General features: G+C 39.3%; 1 protein-coding gene across 4 annotated transcripts in view; it reads left to right on the top strand.

Moving 5' to 3' along the window:
• Positions 1 to 23,798, top strand: part of ELMO1 (engulfment and cell motility 1) — a 305,196-nt gene that overhangs the window by 114,014 nt on the left and 167,384 nt on the right. For all 4 annotated transcript variants that reach the window (XM_039548679.1, XM_039548678.1, XM_039548680.1 and 1 more), the window contains 3 exons: positions 3,053 to 3,103; positions 4,567 to 4,689; positions 6,029 to 6,160. In XM_039548679.1, coding sequence (XP_039404613.1) covers positions 3,053 to 3,103; positions 4,567 to 4,689; positions 6,029 to 6,160 — 306 coding nt within the window. The remainder of the gene's footprint in view (positions 1 to 3,052; positions 3,104 to 4,566; positions 4,690 to 6,028; positions 6,161 to 23,798) is intronic.

Below are 23,798 nucleotides of genomic sequence, written 5' to 3' on the forward strand. Positions count from 1 at the left end.
CTGTTTAAACAAACATCAAAGCCCTAATGAGGGTTTATGGGAGACTTGGTTGGTTTTTTTGGGTTTTGTTTCTTGTGCTTAAAAATATTTTTAACATTGCAAACAGGGAAAAGTGTAACCATGGTTTAATTAGGGAAAAAAAAGGCTCTTCCACCTCTCACCCCCCTCTTTTTTCCTTCTTCCTCCAATACAGTCTTCTGTAATTAAGGCAAGAAGGCACTTAATAAACAAAAATTGGAGTAAGAGCTTTCAATTTTGGCATAAGTCTATGATGGATCCTTGTAAGAAACTCAAAGATTTTGCTTTTTACATTTGTGAATAGTTGCGACTATGTTTCTGTGAAAAGTATGTTTTGTCATATTTGAAGTGGAGGAACAATGTCAGATGTAGATAAGACTTTAGCATTAATTAGTGGGCATGTGTTCCTTGAATGACAGTAGTACAGTGTATTACCAGCAAGCAAAACTGTATCTTGCCAACAGTGTAACCACCTAGTGAGGCTGGCAGTAAGCCAGGCAGACTTCACCTGTAGTACCTGCTGCTGTGACACAAAATTGTTAGTCATGGAGTTTACGATCATCAGGAGATAATGATCTGCTTTGGTTTGAAGGCTAATAGCTCTGACACTTGCAGAAAATTTTCCTCAGCCTTTAATGACCCAGAATATGCAGTCAGAATCTGTTCAGTTTCTCTTTATATCAGTCTTGTGGCTAATTAGTAAACCATACAATAAAGAAGGTAGGTGTCCATTGCCTTCCAAACAGCATTAACAGATGGCACTTACTGAACTCTGTCTTTCTCAGAAAATGAAGGGAGGTGATGCAGTCTCATGCAATTATCTGGTGATGGGCACTCAAAAGTTAATGTTCAGCATTCACTTCTAATATGGTTAGAAATGAGAAGATGCACCAAAACTCATATGACTCCGGGAACTTTGGCCCTCTCTCTGCTGCTGACTTACAGGCATGATGTGGATGACTGCACTGCAATTAAGGAAGCAATTTAAATTGGCACTGCTGTCTGAATTCTTTCCCCTCTTATTTTTTTTCCTCTCTCTGTTTCTGAAATGCAAAACCCAAGAAGTCCAAGATTTTTCTTTTTAATGAGGACTCCCTGGATTCTTTGCTTCTTCTGCCCCTGTCAAGGACCAAATCATCTAGAGAAACCTAGGCTATTAATAAAAAAAGAAAATAGAAAGGTCTGTTGGGAAAGAGCTGAGAGTTTGAGCATTGAAATGATACTGTGAATGTTTGAAACACTTCTTTGGCATTTGTCTGCATTTTTTGCAGAGACGTTGCTATGGGAAAAGAGATGGCAAATTGGGTCAGATAATTCTCATCAGTTAGTACTATACTTTTACTAGAAGAGTAAAAGTAATTTTTTATTAGTGCTTCTTATTAGTGCTAGTTCTAGTCTTCTTATTAGTGCTAATGACTACATAGCCTTTTTGGAGACAAAGTTGATTTTGATGAAATAATTGGTTTTTGAATGCTGGTTGCTTCAATCAATTTTAGTCCAGTGGCAAAAAAACCCCCACTATCTAGATAACAGCTTTTTAAATGATAGCTATAAGAAAGAAATAACAATTTGATAGTCCTCTCAGAAAGTAAATAGAATAATTTCCTTTCTCCTCTTTTCTTTGCATTGAATGCAAAAATAACATCTTATATTCTGTACCTGTTAATCTTTTGGCAGTGAGTACATAGTTTGACAAAAATCCAGCCAGTCTGTTCCAAGTCACATTGAAGTATATCATGTGCCTGGCACTCCCCCTGCAGCTCAGCTGCGTATTTCTGAAAGAGATGGAGCCATCTATATCATCCATTCCTTTGCTCCTTCTCTGTTACGAGCAATTGAAACCTGCGCAGCCAGAAAAGGCTTAAAACCTAAAGCTGAGGTTCTCTTGTCCTTGGTCCCTTGTTCCTTCTTTATCACTCTCATGTTCTGTTGCAGCACAGTGCTTTGCCTGGTACAAAGAAAACAGTTCAACGTCTCTGACTGCCTCTCATCTCACAATTAGAATTCTTTTCTTTTTCCAAGCAAGTTCTCACCTAACACTTGCTTTATTCACCCTGTTTCTGCAGATATGCTTTAGCCATCCATTCTTTGTATGTTTAATGTCACAGTCTCCGTTTTTCTGTTTTCTAGGGGAATTTTTAATCTATAAAAGTAACTAGTATGTATTCTACATCAGTCTTCATCTCTCACGAAGTTCAGCAGGAATGCACTGCATATGCAAGCATAACTCCTCACACATAGACATATACACACCTTTCTATACTGATGGAAAGGCTCATGGAACTTAAAAATAGGGCATGCTGTTGTAGGTATGGTTAAGATCAGGCTCTTTTTCTTGGTAAGTGTAAAATATCCCCTCCTGTGTATTGTAGGACAGTTTGCAGCACGGACAGTTGGGATCAGCTGCTTAAGCATTAAAGTAGAAGCATATTCACCTCGATAGTGATTTCAGACAGATCTAGAAAGACAAGTTAATTTAAAGCAAAAGAGTGGACCAATGTCGACATTGCTACTAAAATAGCAAAGGGGAGAATTATCATTTCTTATAATGAAACAGTATTGAGTTGTAGGCTGATTTATTGAATGAAAGTTAGAGCACTTGATTTTAAAACAGCTGAAATATTTAAGTAAATAAGCGTTAAATTTGACATCTTGTTTTAAAGTCCTGGCTGGCTACCAGTCCATGCTTCCTTCTGTATTGTTTGTGGGGGAAGGCTGTGCTTGAACAAGTGTGTAAATACTCTCTTGAACCCACTGAGGTGTCTTCTGAAGTCTTTTACTGCCGGTTTTGGATCACCAAAGGCCTCAGCTTGTGACATACTTTTAACTTTCTTTGTCTCTCTTCCTGACTTTGTGATCCCCCAAATAATGCATACAGTCATAATGCTGATATGCTGCTTCCTTTCATTTCTAAGTAACAATGCAGAAATGTAAGACCTTTTAAGGCAGTGTGTTTTTCTAGGTATGACACTAAAATACCTGCTTTGTGCTATTTTTAATTTTTTTCCTTTCTTTTTTTTTTTTACTTAATCAGGAAATGGCAAATATTTTGGCACAAAAGCAGCTTCGTTCCATCATCTTAACTGTAAGTATATGGTTTTAAAAGTTACTGTTGAGTAGAAGAGAGAAAAGGTGACTCCATTTTTTGTGTTCACAGGTCTTAAAATATATCTTAATATATTTTAATTGCCTTTGTATTTTGATATGTTTTGAAGCCTTGTAATGTAGAAGATAAAGTTTGAATGGTGGTTGAATGAGTTCAAAACTGCTTTTCTGAAGGGTTATTTTCCCAGTCAAATAGATTGTGGTTTCTTCTGGAAAAGAGTATTGAATACCTCTGCGTTTTTTGGTTCTGTTGATTATTCCGTCTTGATTGACACAATTTGTCACGACTTGCACAAAAGAAGCATGAACTACAGCTAATGAAATAGTTAAAGTAAATGAATATAATATGGAAGACCTTCATCTGCTACCATGGAAAATCAGGGATTTTGCCTTTGACCTTAGAGTAGATTACATCTTCAAGGGAGCAAAGGAAAATATTGATTCTCTGTAATGAGTGTAAAACAAACCAAACAAAAAACTCCTTGCATTTTCTCATTTACTATCATAATTTCAGTGATGCATACAAAACCCCCAGAATTTATTTCACAAGACATGTTTTTACACTTCTTGAGTTCATAAGAAGTTTGGAATAACCACATGGGTAATATTCTTAGGTGTTTATTTATTGTCATAAAATGCTCCAGTGCCTTTTGGCAAACAGATTCTTTTATTCTCTGGAAGTGTACAACATCAGTTGATGTATCCATCTCCTACATGATGACTCTTTCCTTATGTACTTTGCTGTGTTTGGAGGCCTGGGTCTGTTTCCCATGTAAAACTATTTGGTGTTTTTGGCACACCAGGGATTTTTAAATTGCCCATCAGTTTTGTGTTTGCTTTCCGAATGGGACAATTCTGTGCATATAGGGCATCGTGTACTAATGTATTATTTCTAAGCAATCTTCCTCACACAGAATGGAGTTGCCTAGTAGAGGCAGGATTGTGGTGTGATGCTGACTCCCTGTTGAGCCCTGTTAAATCACTGAATTCTCTGGCTGTGTTTGCAGCCTTAATACTTTTCTGCTCAGACAGCTACTCTCTTAAATATTTTCTTAATATAATCTCTTGGAAAAAAATAAATAAAATACAGAGCTCTAATGCTCTTGGGATGGAATTAATTTTTCTTTGAAGTGACTACTCAGCACTGTTTTGTTTTTTTTTAATACTACTTCTGAGCATATGCATAGACCCTATCTAGTGTAAAGTCCTGTCTCCTGAAGTTATTCATACAGTATCTGAATCAGTAGTGCTAGTCCTGGTTTGATGTTTGTGGGTGGGGTTGGGTTTGTGTTTGGGGTTTTTTGGCTGTTTTGGGTTTTTTTGTTATTTCTGGAGTATAGATACACTATTGCATAGCAAGGACATACTTATAAACATGGAAACACCTGACTGCACCCACTGTAGTTTTCTGATTCACCAAAGTCTGTCTCTCTTTCTTTGCAGCATGTTATCAGGGCACAGAGGGCCATCAATAATGAAATGGCTCACCAGCTGTATGTCCTGCAAGTACTTACCTTTAATCTTCTGGAAGACAGAATGATGACAAAAATGGATCCACAAGATCAAGTAAGCATCTGGCTTGATCTGGTCTTAGCAGGAAGAAGACAACTCCTCACTGATGTACCTACAGCTCTTCATGGAGGAAAAAAACACTTGCTAGGAACATATACATAAGTCATTAATTTTCCCTCTCTGTGAAATTGGGCTATTTTTTTGGTTGTAAGAAGATGCACTTCTTACTTATTTCATTCCCCGTGCACAAGTACAACAAAATGGCCAGGCAGTTCTCCTTAGCATGTAGTTCCATGAACTGAATTTCCTGTCTTCTTGAGCAGAAACTCTGAGCAGCTGTCCAGCATTTGTTTCCTTTGTGTCCTTCTCAGAAGCAATAGAGATGTATGGTCCTTCCTAAAAGTATTTCTGTAGAGCTAAACTGAATGTGTGCATGAAAACCATCTGGCATGCTAGAGTTGAAGTTAAATTGTGTACCAGTAAACCCTGGTTTTGTTACTGGGAACCTATAAAGTACTTCATTTGTTTATTGCTCACTGTGTGCAGACATCAACTTTGGTATTGTTCATTGTAAAAAAAGTGCCATTCCCCTAAGATATCCAAGAGGTTTAAATATAGGGGCGATGAGCCATGGGGATGATGGGTTTTGTTTCTTTAATTTTTATGGCCTTCTTTTAGGCCCTGTACAAGGAGGAAGCTAATTTCATTTTTAACCTGAAGTTATCTTAAGACTTCCTGATCATTTGGAGAAGAGAAGGTGGGAGAGTGAGATAGTTGTAAACATAAGTAACACCATGCTGTAGGATTTTATGCTTCGTAAGTCTGAGATGGGAAAGTTTGACCCTTGGGAATGTACATGCAGTCAATTAGTGAATGTCTCCATAGAGAGTGACTAACACAGTGTTGTTAGTATTGATGGTAGGGTGGTTATCACTGTCTTGAGATATTTCCAGCTGCAGTAATTCCTCTCTTGCCTATTTCTGCGGTAGCAGTAATGGATAGTTACCAAAATTAATGCAGAGTGCTGAGTCATTTTCAGTTCATCCAGCAAGATGCTTAATTACCAGCTTAATTTGAAATGTGTGTGCTCCTTGTTTCTGTGGTTAAAATTGTGTTGTCAGAGGCCTTGCTAATGTGGGTCCCGCTTCTGGAAGTCAACACTTAAGCACCTGCATGTGAATCTCATGAATGTGAGGACTTTTGAAAGTGGGAACCATGAGGTCATTCTTGCTGACTGTCTCTCCAAGAATGAAGTAGGGAATTTAGACACAAAAAGTTTAGGCAGTGGCGGGGAATAATGAAAAGGTGTTTTGAAACACCTTTTGTGGTATTGTTTAATTAAGTGAGAGATAAGTTATTTTAACCCATTTTTTTTAACCTTGTTTTAACATAGGCTCAGCGGGATATCATATTTGAACTCCGAAGAATTGCTTTTGATGCCGAATCTGAACCTAACAGCAGCAGTGGCAGTATGGAGAAACGCAAATCTATGTACACTCGAGACTATAAAAAACTTGGATTTATTGTGAGTATTTTTGTGTGATGCTCCTCTCAAAGTGGGTGAGGGCATCCACTATAGCACATCTTTTCATCAGTCACTTCTCTTACTTGGTCTTTTATTTCCTGAAAGGGAGTAACTTTCCTCCCCTTCCCCAGAAATCCTGCTAACTCCAAGTGACAGCTTTAGCAGAAGCCAGGGTGCTGCAATGGGTGCTATAAACTCTTTACAAGGCAAAGGATGGAGAGATAGTGGAGTAGCCCTGTACCTTAGGGAGTGTTTTGACTGCCCAGAGCTTTGTGATGGTGACAATAGGACTGAGCATTTATGGGTAAGGACCAGGAGGAAGGTCAATGATGCAGATGTCAAGGTGGGAGTTTGCTACAGGCTACCCAACCACAACGAAGAAGCAGGCGAAACATTCCATAAGCATCTGGGAGAAGTCTCAAGATCTCTAAACCTTGTTCTCACGGGGCACTTTGAACTTACCAGCTGTCAGCAGGAAATATGATACAGCAGAGAGGAAACAGTCTAAGAGATTCCTGGACTATGTGGAAGATAATTGAGGCCAACTGTATGAGGTTAAATAAGGTACAGTGCTGGGTCCTGCAACCCCATGCAATGCTCCAGACTTGGGGAAGTGTGTCTGGAAAGCTTCTCAGAGGAAAAGAACTTGGTTGTTGGTCAACAGCTAGCTGAATACGAGCCAGCATGTGCCCAGATGGCCAAGAAGGACAATGGCATCCTGGCCTGGATCAGCAATAGTGTGGCCAGCAGGACCAGGGCAGGGATTTTTCCCCTGTATTCGGCACTGATGAGGCCACACCTTGAATTCTGTGTTCAGTAAGAAAGACATTGAGGTGCTGGAGTTCATTGTCCAGAGAAGGGCAATGAAGCAGGTGAAGAGTCTGGAGCACAGGTCTGATGAGGAGCGGCTGTGGGAGCTGGGGTTGTTTAGCCTGGAGAAAAGCAGACTCTCATTGCTCTCTACAGCTACCTGGAAGGAAGTTGTAGCCATGTCAGGGTCAGTCTCTTCTCCCAAGTAACAAGCGACAGGACAAGAGAGTTTTAGATTGGATATTACATAAAATTTCTTCATGGAAAGGGTTGTCAAGCATTGGAACAGCCTGCCCAAGGAAGTGGTTGAGTCATGGACCCTGGAGGTGTTTAAAAGACATGTAGGTGTGGCACTTAGGGACATGGAGTAGTGGTGATCATGGCACAGTTGGATTCAATGATTTTACAGGTCTTTTCCAACATAAACTATTATTCCAGCTGGAAGAAATAACTACCTGAAATACAAGCATGTAGTTTTGCACGACATGCCATCATTAGAATCGAACCTTTAACAATATCTTGGATGAGCAGGCATTGCCTAATGGATCTGCGAGAGCCCTCTAAAGCCACTGTAGTTTGCTAGCAATAATGTGGACTGATGAGCACAATAAATCTGGGGTACTACTCTGTGGTATTCACTTATAGGGCCTTGTCTTTTGCTTGATTAAAGTCCTTCAATCTCTGCATAGGGGATGCAGAATCTCTTCTACCCTGACTTAATCAGATGAATTGGAGTTCTGGTCTTGCCTAGAACCGTGTTGGGGAACAGAGAACAATTTGGCTAAACTGTTGCACACATTTATATTAACTAATAATGTGTATTTTCCCCCCTTTGGAAACAGACTGTGCACATGTACACTGAATTAATATCTTGATTTATTGCTTACTCTAGGTTAGTATGCAGTTTTCTTTCTCCTCAGGTAAAATAGTATACTTCATATCTCCTGTGATTCATTACTGTCCTGTTGGCTTAGCAAATATCCATTGAATATTGTACAGTAGCCACAGTTACAGCAGAGAGGTTTTCAGCACTCTTGGTGCAAGCTGGAGCTTGCTGTGCAGTCTGAGTGCTCTGCCCAGCTCTGTGGCATAGGGCTTGATGTTCCCAAACCCACAAGGGAACTGGGTAGAGGCTTTCTATGTTCTGATAGTTGTTTTCATTACTGATGAGTGAGGAAAAAATTACTGCACTGATACAGTGCTGTTGTATCTGTAAGAAGGAGTCATTAAGTAAATAGACGGGAAGGGAGGAACTTGGTATTTTGGGGTTGTGAGCATGATAGCAAAACTAGTGCTTTGAAGAAGCTTTTGAAGCTCAGTGTGGTGGTTTTTTTGGTTTTTTGGGGTTTTTTTTTTGGTTGACTCATCCCTCAGCTTCATTACTTCCATTTGAGCTGTTCATTGGGAAGCCTACTAAAAACACTCTGGCAGTTGTCAAGGGTAACTGCAGCACTGTTTACTGCTTGATTATGATAGCCTTTCAAAAGGTAATGGGGAGCAAAGTTTAGGAGGGAATGGGAACCGGGATTAAAGCAGTGAGGAAAAGGTAGGGAAGCATAGTGGGAGATAAGAAGCAATATGTGAAAGTAAGCTGTGAAAGAAGCACCATAGCAAGAACCCTAATGGGAAGGCAGGTTATCCTATCAGCAATATGATGAGGCAAAGTACAAACAATAAAAATGTCAACAGTGAGCTGTGAGGAGTTATTCTACTCTTGTACGAAAGCTTTACTTTGAGCTAAGAGTCCAGGTGACACTGCATGTACTTTTTTAGCAGCTGAAGTGGAGTATTACCTTCCTCACAGGGCTGGGGAAGGAAGCAGGACCTTTTGTGAAATCTGACTGGTTATCCCCAGCCTTGCACATGGGCAGTGTTCTGACTCCTGGCTGTCTTCACCCCATCTGCTTCTTTTCAATAAAGTGTCTTCAATGCTTTCATCAACTGCAAGTTGAGGGTTGCATTAGCAAACTGATCATGATCTAAATAGTGTGAGGTTTGTCTCCCCTCTGCTTTGGCTGTGTGGCACAAGAAACCTACCAAACAAGAGTCTGACTTTGAATGCTGTCTTCATTCCACTGGTGCTAATGGTTAGGAAGGCAATTTCTTGAGCTGATTAAATATTCATTTCAAGGGAGAGAGTAAATCCATGTCTAGCTATGAAGTTGTTCCTGGACTGCTTGTTCTCTTTCTGTATGGGAAATGCAAGAATTCTGTTTATTTTTCTCAGCCACATCAAAAAGCCTTGCCCCACTACAAATATAATGTCAAAAATAGACAAAGTCCAGACATGGTTTCAGAAGCTTACAATGTAATTTGTAAAACTGCATAGTTAGAAACCTACATTCAGCTAAAGCAACAACAGGGCCTCACCAGATGGTTGTGATGACCAAGTAAAGAGATTTTCAGATGAGATAGTCATGAGATTGAATTATTTATTATTTTCTGAGTCAATTGCAAATTAAATAGCCTGAATACTCCCCCTTGCATTTGAGTAAACTTAATTCCCATACTGAGGTGGAAAATAACTACCAAAAACCCCATTATTCTGTATATTTTCATCGTAATTCTTTAAACAGCACTACTGTCATTGAGAAGTTGTAGTGAAAGCGTTTGTTTACAGGCAGCTCTGAACAAATTCTAAGAAACTTAAGTTAACATGTTGGAAAAAACAAATAATCTCATCCTAGAACAGTTTTTCCTCAAGTTTTCAGTGTACAGAGCTTCTGAGGGTTTTTGTTTGGTTGGTTTGGTTTTATTTTCTTCAGTTAAATATAAATGGTTTGTATAAATGCAAAAAGCCAACATGGAAAGTGAGTAATTTCAAGATTTCACTTTGCTATACTGGAATTTATTAGTATAGCAAAACTAAATGTAAGTTAATGGAGGAGATATGAAATCAGTAAGGAACTGTCTCATAGAAGGTGACAATTAAAAGGGATATTGAGAATGGTGGGACATTCTTTAAAAGGCAGGCCTAGGCTTGACTTTCAAGATATTAGTGGTGGTGGCATGAGAAAGTGAACATATGCTGAAAAAAATCTTCTGATGAAACAAATAGAGGAAGCAGTGATGAAAATCACCATGTCATTCACAAATTAGATGACCTTTTGGATTGCAGAAACAGAAATAATGTAATTTTATGCAGACAAACAAACAGCAGTGGTGTTCATTTAGGACCCCGGCAAGAATTTAATCTGCAGGCAAGTGTCCTGTCTGTGGGAAAAGAAATTGTGTGTGATGTAGCCACAAAAAAAACCCCAAAAAAGTTGAATCTTAAGCTAGGACTTATCTGGAAAGATATTTTCAGAGCATATGAACTGCTGAGGCCATTTTTTGCATTTCTTAGACATCATCTAGAACACTATATAATTTCAATAAACTCTGCAGTGACTTGTTGACTGACTGAATGCAAGATGTGCGCAGAGGGTGAGGCTCGTGCAGTGATGAGGGAGATATCTTACAAGAGTTTACTTGAAAAGGTTGCCCCTTTTTAGCCAATCAGCCCGAATGCTGTGGAAATCTCAAGTGTGTGCGCCAATGCTGAGAGGGAGAAAGCCATCTGTAACGTAAAAGGCGGTGATGGCAATTCATTTATGGGAGAAATTTTTAATTGGAATGATGGGGACAAAATTCACTACAACTTCAAAGATGGAGGCCAATCCTTTATGAAAAGGTTTGTATATTTCACAATGGTGGGTCCAGGAAACAAAGTAGAACTATGGGAAAAATAAAAACCACCACCAACCAAGGTTGCTTAGAGCAGTCTGAAGTAAGACATGAGTACTTCATTACTCATGAAGTAAGACATGAGATGGATGACTTAAATCACTGCATAGTTGATTTGTTAGACATTGTAAAAACTTTCTAATATTAGGAGAAGCAGCACCAGAACAGATAATTTGGAGGATTTGTCCAAAAAGTTTTGGAAAGAAACTTCAAAAACAGTTGAAAGTTAGCTAAAGCATGCCTTAGGCAAAACGTAGACCAGAAGAGCTTCTGAGATTTCTTTCAGACTTGTATTTTTTTCTCTTCTTGACATCACAGATGATCAGCTACTTTGTTTTATCTTTTGATCATCTTCTTCAAAAATCCCTTGTTGTAAAGCACAGTATCCAAGTAGCACTTTGAAGATAAGAACTAACAGTTTTCTCATAGGTTCTTCTGTGGTGCTGCTTGTTGTCTCTTGGAATAGTTCATGAACTGACTGTCCACAGTAACTCCCTTCATATCATGATATATTCCCCAGATGGAGTCCCTTGTCTCTGCTGAAAGGAAGTTATCAGGAAAATAATTTGCAATAATGTAATTAATACCTTGTAATCATTACCTGCAAGAGGGGCAAACTCAAATGACTCCAACCTCTAACTGCTGTCCTCCTCAACCTACCTAGTAGAGTTCTGGTGTGTGTAATTCCATCATGCTCACTTGGGAGCTTCTTTTCCCCCTCCCTCATTTTCATGACATACTCTGTGTCCCACCGCTGCCCCAGGATTTGAAAGTGAAGGATTAAGCTTAAGCTTTGGAAAAACATGGGGGAAAGGTATTGTTTTAATGGTTGTTTTCACTTTACAAATCTGTTTGAATTGACAGTGAATTGAATTGACTTTACAGAAGTCAAGTCTGTTTTGCCCGTGATGGATCAATCTCCCTGTCCTTATCTTGGCCAGCGAGTTTTTCCATCCTTTTCCTGCCCTTGCTGTGTTGAGGAGGGGAGTAGGTGAGCAGTTGGGTGGGTGCATGGCTGCTGGCCAAGGCAGACACACCACATCTCATTGCTGTATTTTGTTAGCTCTGTCTTTAGGCTGTTTCCGGGTTTATTCACTGAGCTTTGGTGGTTTGGAGGTTTCCTGTGCTGTGCTGTCATGCCTTGATTTCCAACTCCTTAGCTCCTCTGGCTCAATTTCTTCCCCTAGTCTTTGATTTTGATTTCCCACTCCCCTTGGGCTCTTTGTTCCATTTTGACATCCAGGTGGATATGTCTCCTTCCAGCATGTCTGATCACTCATCCTCCTTACCTCATTCATTCATTCATTCATTCATTCATTCATTCATTCATTCATTCTCCCTGAATTTACTTCCTCCTTGTGATGTGTTTCTCCTCTGGGTTTTCCCCAGTCTCCACCTCTTCCTCCCATCCTGTTTGTTCATCCATTGGTAGGAAGCCTGCTCAGTAATTTCCAACTTTTGCACTGAAAGTTGTTACGACTTTCTAAAGACAGACACAAATTGCATTTTTCCTGTGCTTATTTTCAGAAATGGATGGACTAGGTTTAGCCAAGTGGACCAAATATTAATCTTTGCCTTGGTGTGAAAATTTCACTTACCTAATAAGTGCTGTCCAAGATATTAAAAACTGGGAACAGCATCTAGAAATAGGAAGTGTTGGCCATTGTAATAATAGTCAGCATGACGAGCCCCACCTCTTAACCGATCTATAGGCAAAATTCTTTCCTTTTTGTTACCATAAGGAGGGGGCTTCTGACTTAAATAGTTCAACCATAGTTAGAATATTTTTTTTTCCCTAAAGATAGGGCTTTTGCTTATTATTCTGAGCTGTGAAATAGTTGTTTACTAGGACAATTTAACTTCAACTGTTGATATATTATAGCCTACTATTAATGATAAATTATTTGACTGCAGATTTGAGTCACAGGTTTACTGGTGATGGTGTGTGTACTCAGAGAAAGTTCAGATTTGTTTTGATAGAAGGGCACTAGATAAATAATTAGGTTGTTCTGTGATGACCATTCACCCTTTATTATTTACTGACAGAAAATAAAGAGAGTGAAGTCATGCAATGAAACAGCAGTGCACAATTCTAGGTAATTTGCATGGTGTGGATGAGTGATAGTCAATTAAGGAGTAGATTGAGTTGGGCTCTAAAAAGTTAAAACAGAGCAAGACTGGGATGGGGTTGGGATGCCAAACCCTGCAGGAGTATGAACAGTCCTTAAATTCTATGGAGTTATTAATGTCAGACAGATCTCTGAAGCCCCCTTGTTCCAGCTGCTCATCTGGATTAGTGATACCAGTTTTCCTGGCTAGAGAAGATAAAACTTCCCTATGAGAGTGGATGAGAGGGAGGTGGACAGAAGCAGACCCCATGTGATGCATTTACTTAGCTATTCTTGTTGAAGACCTGAGAATGGTCATCCTTTTTCTTCCTAAATAAAGGAAGGCCTGAATATTTGAAGTCTTACAATGTTATGAGTTGTAGGACTGGGAAAGCCCTGAACAGGAAGCCGAAGTTTTGTGATTTGAGACTGAAATCTGGAACTGGTGTAAAATGCTGAAAAACTCATCACAAAGATTGTGAATGGTCATCTTCAGCTGTTTAGTTCTCATCTTCCTGTTATTTCCTCTGGTAGATGATACCCTGCAGTGATCATAGGTTTTTATCCTTGGGATAGCTTTTCAACTATAATAAAGGCAACTCATCCTTATATTTAGATTCTCTTGTTGGCGTTGGCAGGGGCAGAGGAACATGTTTAGAACAATGCTGCACATGTGCCAAACTAGATTTTATCCTTTTAAAATTTTAGACCTGATCCCTTTTAAATTTTACATTGATAAGACTTAATTGCTGGCTTAATGGTAGAACAGCATAGATGACAGATTGTCTGTACTACTGAAAGCTACTAGTAGTTTTCCATCCTCCTTCACTCTTTCTACTCCTACAACCCTCTCTTTCTCTAGCTACTATTTCAAAACTTGTGAAATAACTTGTTACTGTGGAAAAAACCCAACTCTGGGAAGATTTTCTTTTGCTGAGCTATTCAGATATGTACTGGCTGAGGCTGCTTTGCCTCAAAACAGAAGTGGCAGAGCCTCAGCTCAGTTGCCGTATTTCTATATGTAACAATGGTTTATTCTAAAGTAAAATGCCTTGTCATTTAGTAATGACAGCTAATAATTAAACACCTTTCAGCACAGGGAAATCCATGTCTTACAGCACTCCACCAGAAAGGAGATTCTTCTTCTTCTCCTTTCATTGTAATACATAGTTTTCATAGATTTGAGTATCCTTTTATTTAGCAGAGTTAAATTTGCAGATGGTATGTCCAGGTAAAAAAACCCCCATGCTCTGCCCTTTGCCACTGAAATTCCCTTAATATTGGACCAGTGGGATAAGACGAACTGTAGATAGGGTTTATCCTCTCGTTTTTACCTTTACAACCACTAGAGGTTGATCTTCTCCATTGTTTGCGAGCTTCATTCTCCTGTTATTTCCTTTTGAAACTGAAATTTTTCAGCAGCTATCTTATAAATAGGCCGTTACTGATTTATTCCTCAGGTAAGTTTTGGAAGATGAAGACCAATCATACATATTTATTTCTAGGTGTTAAGAAAGACTGTAATTGTAATAGTGACTGTCACTGTCAGTATTTGATAATCTTTCAAGTAAAGAGACAGAGGTGGAGTTTCATATGGCCGTATTTGCTTTTGTAAACACTTATTCGGAAGTGTTTGAGACAAAACAGATCTTGAGGACCAGTTCTTTCATATTTGTTTTCACATAGTAGCATTTATCCATATAATCCTATTGCTGTGTACAGGAGTATCACAAGAACATGATCTAATCACTGGGCATAGCAGCCCAGGACCTCAAGTAATATTGATCTTAAAACAATGAAAACATCTAAACTGATGTGGATGTTTGAAATGCTTGTGAATTTTATTAATGTTGTGTGCACCATCTGTCTTGTTTTCTGCCCTAGCACTCTTGCACCTCTTCTTCTAAGCCTTTCCCCTCACAAATTCCTGACTTTGACACTCACTGCTCAATATTCTGTGTGCCCTTCTACTTACCCTCTCTTTCCACTCCACTCCTGGTTTGCTTTTTTCTCTAAGCCTGGAAGATGGGGCCAGGAAATGCTCAGGAGAGGGAACATCTTCAGAAAAAACCTGTGGGTTCCAAAGAGATTCGTTAAGTTCAATTAATCCTGAGTGTTTATAATGCAGTCAATTGCAGCCCATGTTCAACAGGAATTTCAAGACTGACACAAGAGCAAGTCTTAGAAGTTTTTCTTGCATAAAATGAGTGGGCTGGGATTTTGACAAAACAATTATGCAAAAATTGATTTAGTAAGAGCAATGCAGTGCTTAATAAAACATTCCTAAAAATGGTCAAATAATTTGCTAAAACTTGCTAAGGCTTTTGAACAGAAAGAAAAGGCTAGGTATTCTGTTCTAACACTCAAAATAATTGTAAAGAATCTGAAATGAAAGTTTAAAAATGGAAAGTGTCAGACAACCTGAACTGCAGGTGGCACAACCAGATTTACCTGTAATTTAGATATTTTTCCCAAGTTTCCCTCTGCTTTTGACATCTTTCTTCCCTGATGTTTCTGTGAACATTGCTGCTTGCTTTATCTTAGGCAGAGCAACCACAAGAAAGGTGCTGAAACTTGCATGACAAAGGTGAACAAAATACATGAACTACAAGAAAAGAAAAACAGAATGGAAGAGTAAGGATATATAAATGTACTGATGATGATACTAAAGATGTAACTCATGGTTTTATTAGTCTATAATGGCATTTGGAGGAGCTGCAATCTTCAAGCCAGTTGTTAATTTTACAGTTAATTTTTCTGAATCTAAATGGAGAAAATTCAGTCTGAAAAGGGACATTTTTAGTTTATTTCCTGAAAATAAACGAAAAAAGAAAACCCAAAACAAACCCACAAAGTCTCCATTTCACTTGTTTTTTCACTATGCTTGTTGAAAAACAAAGGAATGTTTTAATTTATTAGATGAATATTTTAGATTGTTTTACAATATGGGGCTCCAGGTGGAAGTCTCACTGATTGTTTTCTAAGAGAGTATTTAGATCTTCTCTTTGCAGTAATACTAAATGTCTGTCAGGATTGGGTTTTTTTATAATGCACCTACAGATAGAAATACTTGGTTTCCCCGCTGTATACGGCTCAATATTTTTTGGAGTATAGCAAAACCTCATTTTAAAAGAAAGCTGGTAACTGAAGTGTAGTATTTGACAGCAGAGGGCACCAGTATCACACCAGCTGTCAGTCGCTCACCAAAGTTTTTCAACAGCTTGCTTGCATGGATGCAGAATGTTTCCAGCCTTAGAAATAGTAGAAATAACTGTTCCGGGCTGCAAATTCCCATTTCTCAGTTGAATGCCAGCAGATGTCTGATGTTTAGGCTAAATGATACCTCTGTGGGTTACTTAATTTGGCTTACACATTATGGTTTGTTATACAGTGCACTGTAAATAGTTTCCTTTCTGGCACTTACTGGTGAGATATTTCATCCCCCCCAAAATAAAGTTTGTTCCTGTGTCTGAATATTTTTCAACCTTGTGTAGGCTATGTGGCAGGGATGCTTTCTTGCAGTCTGAGATTTTTAGATGTTGTTTTTTGGGTTTTTTTTTTTACCCCCAAGGAGTTTCTAAAAATCTGTAAAAGAGGATTTTGTAAATGTAGTTATAGATGCAATCAGAAAAACTTACATTTGATGCCAACTCAAGACTACGTTCTGCACATGTGAGCATTAGCAGCAAAGCATCAATCTCTCTTCAAACCTGAGAGGGAGAAATCCAGAAATCCCACAAGTTTACTCTCATGCTTGGTGCTGCTGGGAGCTCAAAGGTGTGTGACCTATTGCATTCTTTCCCATAAGCACAGTTTCATAGTTCTAAGTTACTGTTTGCCATAAACAAAGCATTCCATGGTTCCATGCCACGCCATGTGTTTGGTGCTAGGCTGTGGAAAACCAGGGCTGTGCTGAAAAGACGATTGCTGCAGACAGAATGGAACACTCCCCGCTGAGGTTTGCAACTTGGCAAAGGTCATGCTGAAACCACTCTCCACACTGTGTTGCGGTGACCCAGCCCCCTGCGGGGACGGGGCAGCAAGATGCCAATTAATCCCAGCCCATCCCCTGGATGGAGTTTCCCGAAGAGGCAGACTCAGAGGGTGGGTTGATGGGCGGCTCAGAAGCCTAAGCCACACCCCCCGGGCGGTGCCCGGGTACAAGCCACCTCCCCCGGGTCGGGAAAACTCTCGGTTACTGGGTTGTTCACTGACTCTTTGTTACAACTCCCGCCTCTCGGTTTCCCCCAGTGGTTCTTGTTAAATTGTATCCTCCCCCTGGCTTGTAACTCATTGGTTGTTTTCCCCTTTCACCGCGGTTTTCAAATTCCCTATAAAACTGTGGCCAAGCCTCGGGGGAGGCTCCCATCGCATTCCATCCCTTCTGAGCTTGTTCGGGTTGCGAAACTTCTAACAATAAACCTGTTAGGAGTCAGACCAGAACAGCCTCTCTCTTCCTTTGTCTCCAAACTAACGTGAGCTGACATCATGGGCTCCTGCCATGTTCCCTCTGCCGAGAAGCCAGCTAGCCAGCCCAGCCAGCAGCTCTTTTCCTGGTGCCGAAGTCGCTGCAGCGACGCACAGAAGAACGCAGCTGGACTGACACTCTGACCAGGGGCACGCCAGAGCTCCTGCTTCGAGCACAAGTACTGCCCCACATTGGGCGCCAATCTAGCGCAGTACTTGTTACTTCTCACTTGCGTTACTTCTGTGCATCGCTGAAGCGACTTCGGCATCAGGAAAGGTGCTGCTGGCTGAGCTCGCTGGCTTCTTTGCAGAGGGAACACGGCAGGAGCCAATGATATCGGCTCACATTAGCTCAGAGACAAAGCCTCTGGTATAACTTAGAGCAGGGTAGGCCCCAGGGCTAGTGTTTGATTCACAAATCTCTTCGTTAAGTCCCTGGAGCACTTTGAGCAGTGCAAGGAGGTGTGGGCAGATGCCCACTAGGCACGAGCAGAGGAACAGCTTGGTTGCCCTACATGTGAATGGGGGTGCAACTCCCCCAAGAGAGAGGGGTGATCTCCTCAGTCCACAGGGGCAGATGATGTCAGGGGACTTCACATCTTCTCAGCCAGGTGTGATTGCAATGTGGAATAAATATTTAAGAATGACAAAAGATGAAATGGGTTGTGAAAACTGTGAATTGATCCGTAAAGCCTAAAGATAGTGCAATTTTTCTTCATTGTCAGACTGTTGTCTGCTGATCCTGAGTGCTAACAGAAGAATGCGAGAGAATTACTGCTGTTTGGAGGCATGAGGTTTTAAATGACTGGGAGAAAACTTGAGGAACTCTGTCGTATTAACAAAAATGGGTTATGTTGTAACCAGGAAAGCCTGACCTTATGACGTGCAATGGATGACATCTGTGCAGTAGAGAAGCTACTAATTTTGTATAAACTTGATGCTGTTGATCTGAGCTGATATGCACAGGATGAGATGCCTGGGTCAGATGCATCTTTATGGTGACCAGTAACAGAGACCAGAAAATCCCTATGTTAAAGCTGCTGTTTTTGTTTACCACGCATGTGATTTCCCAGGACTACTTGTCAGGAGCTATGGGCATCTAGCAACTTGAATACTGTTAAAATTAATAAACCAGCCTTTTACCATGCAGCTGAATTCCACTTAACTTCAGTCCTTCCAGGGAGAAAAGACAGAAAAAAATCCTATCTTAGTGGGCCAGCTTCTTTGAACTTCCACTATCACTTTAAGAACGAACTTAAAACTAACCAGAATAAAATATCTGTGGCTGTGTGTCTGTGAGGGTGCATGAACTGGCTCTGTATAATGTCAATTCTTTCATGTTTTGATTTTTTAAATATTAGTTGAAGGAATCATCCTTTAAATCAGTTTCTTAATGAAGTAATTGTTTTGAGAAGGGAGAATAAAAGGTTGTTATTTAGTATTTTTATACCTTTTTGGTATTTTCCATTGCAAACTTGTAAAATAAAAATATTAAACTCTTTGTGATTTGAAAAAACATGCTTGTCTTGAAGAAAATCCACTAACAAATGTAAATGTGCTAATTTAAAATAAGGCACAATGGAGCATTGCATTTCTGTTTGGGTTTTGGTTTTTGGGTTTTTTTATATGTACTATTTATGGTTTCACTGAATTGTTTTCTTTATTATGTGCATCCCAGTTATGAACTCGTGGGGGCAGGCAAGCTCCATGGATTTGAATGTAGTTGGGCTGAATAGTTTGTTTCAACCATATCATAGCAAAAGAATTGTTTTCTGACCCCTTCACTGGGAGGTAGATGGATCTTGGATGTCTTTCTCTGTATATTATGTACCACACGTGTCTCAGAATTCACACACACACAAAAGAAGTTGGGGAAACATCCCCCACAAAACTGGTCAGACATAATGACATCTCTATTCTTTTGTTGTGTGAGCTTCATCTGTTTCACAAGACTTGGCTTGGATAGCTGGTTCTAGACAAACCCTTGCTAAATGATGGTAGTTTTGTGAAACTGTGCAAACTCAATTTAATGTTAATTACAGCAACTATTTAAGTTTATGCAATTTTTCCGTGTATACATGCTTGCAAACAGATACGTGTGTTACTTAGATGTGCATGTTGCTTTTTCCTCCTCCTCTCATTCCTCATGGGGTGCTTTTGCCTGTTGTAAGATTTAAAGGATGGTAAATAACATAGCACACAAAATATTTAGATTTTCTTCAGTTACAAAGAGTTACAGACATTCTTTCTGAATATGAGAAATCATTAACTGAGGCCTGAGAATGAATTCAAGGACAAGGGGAGAAAGGCACCTTATTTTTAAATAACCAATTTATTTCCCCGAATTAGAAACACCTTCATATCTGAATTCTGAATATTTTGGTAGCTAAAGGTAGTCACAGGTTGTTACACAGCCCCTACATAAAATCGTAGAATAGTAGAGATATGTCTTCTTTTAAAATGTCCTTATTTTTAAAAAAAATCTCCCTATGTTTTGGTGCAGCTCCATCCTCTTTTCGACATTTGTCTGGAGGAGACTGAAGGCAGAGCAGAACAATACCCAGACACACAAAACATAACAACATTTAGCAGAGCCCAACTCTAGTCACAAGAGCTTCATGTTCCTGTAGAGGGAGGCAAAGAAAAATGGAAGTCAAGGGAACTGAAATCCTCTAATGAATGGATCCAGTCATTTTTTAATCTTTGTGATTGTTTTTTTGGTTTCGTTGGTTGGTTGGTTTTGGGTTAGTTTTGTTTTGTTTTTTTTTATTACCTCACTGTTGAGGACAGAGGAGGGTATCCTACAGGGTGGGCATAGGTTATTGTTGACTTAAAGCAGAATATGACTCAAAGATGTTAGGAGGTATTCCAAACCTGTATTCCAAACCTGTCCCTGACATCTGCAGAGCCTGGCTGTTTGTACTCCAGCAAGGGAAAGATTTGACTGTAGAGCTGGTAATTTTGTACTTGTCCACCCAAAGGTAGCTAAAATATCATATATATTGACAGCTCCTTTGCTGTAGATTAGTTTTAATCTTATCCTCTGTGATTATTAGAAGCTTGACCTGGTCACAGGTAATAAAAAAATTGTCAGTGTGTGAACCATGGAGCTCCTTAAGTGGTGGCTGGCTTTTTCACCCAGTTTTGCAGGTACATATGCCTGGCTGCAAAAGCCATTCCAGTTCTGTTTTCCAGAGCTCTGGGAGAGAATTTTCCATTTTAAATTTGGACAGCTGTTGTATCTGGCTGCCAGGCAGCCACTAGATTCATGTGGATGATTCGTTTTGAACTGGAGTTTTCTCAGACACAGGGCTGACCTCTCTACTCTATTTGAACTAAACACAGCCTGGGCCTTTCCTTTTGCAAATGACAGAGGTTTTAGCCAGCTTGCTTGGAAAGGAAAATAACAAAACCTTTCTACAGTAATAGTGAAAGGGAGAGAAAGATCTATCCCAACTTACCTTGTGATGCTTGGCATTGGGTTTAGGTTCCTTTCCAAGCTCTCTGTTCTCAAAGCAGCACAGACTGTAAGGATGAAGGGATGTCCCCAGCCACCACAGTCGTTGGTATTAATGAAATGCCAAGAGAACTATAATTCACTGCACAAATGGAGTGTCAATCTTCTTGTTCTGTGGTTGTGCCTACCATTGTACACAAGCATCATATCCTTTACTGGGGATGAGAGTTGCTGCAGCAGGAAGGATCCCATTCAAAATTTCACTCTTCAGAGAGATGACATACGAGAGAGGCCACTTCAGCAATTAAGTGGCCTCGCATGTGGCTTCCCTGTAGATACACATCCTCAGGAAAGTTCTAATGATTCTTTTTACTTGACTGACTTTGATTTTACTTGATTGCCTATAATTTAAGTAATTTTTCTTTAAAAGGAAATAAAACTGAAAGTTGTTTTAATTATTGCACCTTAAATTACAGAAGCAAATATTATGTCAAAAAGGTTAACTTTAGATAAAAATGCCAGGAGTGCAACTGAAGTAATCAAAAATATTCTCTCCTACTAGTCTTAGGCTTAGAAAACTCTGATTCAAGCAGCCCAAGATTTGGCACTATTTGGTTTTGAAATTTTCATTTTACTTCACTTGAAAATTTTTCCTTGTTGATGGGCAATGTGACTCATTTGTTTTGGCCATATGCTAAAATATATATGTACACTCATTGACTATATTGTATCTTTTCCTTAAATTGTAAAAAATGTCTGTTGAAGAGCTCTGAATTTCTCCTGAATTATGGAGCCATTATGCTTAGATAATGAGTGGAAGTCACAATCTACCTTATTCAACAGGCATTAAACTTTCTCAAACTCAAAAAAAAGCTTTTCATGACAAAATTTGACTTAGGAACACTAAGTCTAACTAATTGACACATTTGATAGGAGTCCCAGAGATAAAATTACTGAGGTAGATTTTGATTCTTGCAGGTATGACTTCTGTCTAGTTGCAAACATTTAATCTGTGTTCGTTTGCAGTATCCAAGTGTAGATGGATTAATTTCTTTGGCTTGCTGTTCCTGCTAGCACTGTTCACACTGTTTTCTCACATAACTGTCTTCTTGCTAGCTTGATAATTCTCCTGCTGGGCAGGATGAGAATTTGCGCTTTAGATCCTGTCTGTATAGGGAAGGCAAACTGCTTTAATGACATTCGTAAAATTAAACCAGTCGTCTCCTGACACACTCCAAAGTCATTAAAAAGCCTGTATTTGTAACAGTGGTTCTTTTTAGGTTGGGGGTGCTCTGTGCCAGTTCTTACCAGTGTTCTTCATGGATGTTTTAGTTCAGACAATACAAAAGTGTCTTGCTGGTCAGGGCATGGGTAATACACTCCATTGTGATTTTGTAAGAGCTGGAGCTATCTGAAAAGCTGTAGCTCTTGGTTGCTCTCCAGCAGCCCTGGCTGGAGGGACATCTGCTTCACACCCTTTCAGCTGGGCCTCTAGAAAGTCTCATGGGATGGGTCCCTAATTCCCTGCAGTGAAAGCCATCTGGATTAGCTCACATCTCACCTGGCAGCAGTTTAATCTAAAGTGGACTGACTTTGCCCAAAAAGGCAGGGTAGACAGAAAATCTGGCAGGGTCTGGCTGTAAAGTGATCTAGTAATCTCAGTAAATAAACTAGTATGGCTTTTAGTTTTTTGACCCAGTCCAGCTATATCTGCAACTGGATATGTGACTGCTTATTCTATTTTTCTGTAAGCTTAGTGGATATGGTGAGATATCTGAAATTAATTTTCAATGCTGAAAAAATTTAATTGAAATGACCACATCCCATTGATTCATTCTATATATCCCTGAAAGAGTACATGACCTGTTACTGCTTGATAACTACATTTGCCCAGTAAACATTACTCCAGTAATATGAAGTCAACAATCTGTGAAGTGCTAAACATGTATCTAACTTTAAAATTTCCCCTTATTAACTATAATAAAACTGGAAAGGTGGCTTACAGTTTTCATACACTGGACAAGATCTGATCACTCTGAGTTACAGCAGTAATTTTGGATTCTTCTAGGCTTTCAAATTATTGCCAGCCCATAGGGTTTAAGATTTTGGAATCCGAAGCATTAGCTCCATGTAATATAGGCATGTGTAAACTACAAAGAATTATGCAAGAGCTTTTTGTCTTGCTTTATAATGTGTAATTTATTCATGACTGAAAATATGTAGAACTTTTGACATGCCTGTTATGTTCTATTTAGTGATTTTTAGGGGATTTAATTGCACCTCCTTAACATTCAGATTTTTGCTATTTTTACCACCATAGCATCTTTTCATGACTGGGGCGGATTTCTGGTGGTGACTTACATAGAACTCTTGTTCTTTACATTAGATTACATAGTAGCTCAATGAATTAAGGATATATGGTAGTCAAATTATTGCTTTTTATCTTTTGTAGGGCAAATGATGTGCAGATTGCACTTAAAATTTCTTTGCTATTGAGAAGGTTGGGTCCATATTGGTGAGGTCAAACTTGATCCAGGAAGTCTGTTGCTTAACACGTTACCTCAGTAGGAATGAGTTTCATAACATTTGTAGTCTACTAATATATATCCCAAAGCTGTCATGACAATAACAACCAAAAACAAAAACAAACCCCAAAATTTCTACTTGCTAGTAGACATGGACAAATGTTTGCCAAAACAGAAAGCTAAAAAGAGCTAGAAATTAGTTAAAGGAAAACCCACCATCATTGTATACAAACATAATCTGTAAACCTTCATGAAAATTATATCCAGTACAAAAACATACTGGAGCTCTTTATATGTGGTGGGATAGTGGGGATGGGGTTTACATGACTTGCACTGAAAGTGTCTTAAATTATTTTCTTCATATTCTTTCAGATTTATAGCAGTTGCTGAGCTTTGGGTACTTCTCACTTGAGTTAGAGTGTGGGTTTTTTTTTGGTTTTGTTTGTTTGTTTGTTTTTAATTCAGGAATCCTCCAGGTACATTTTCATTGTAGCACTGAGTTCTGTTGTAAATTTAAAAAAAATAGGCTTTTGTAGAAAAAAGTA

This window comes from Corvus cornix, chromosome 2, assembly GCF_000738735.6.
Source record: "Corvus cornix cornix isolate S_Up_H32 chromosome 2, ASM73873v5, whole genome shotgun sequence".
NCBI classification, from domain to species: Eukaryota; Metazoa; Chordata; class Aves; order Passeriformes; family Corvidae; genus Corvus; species Corvus cornix.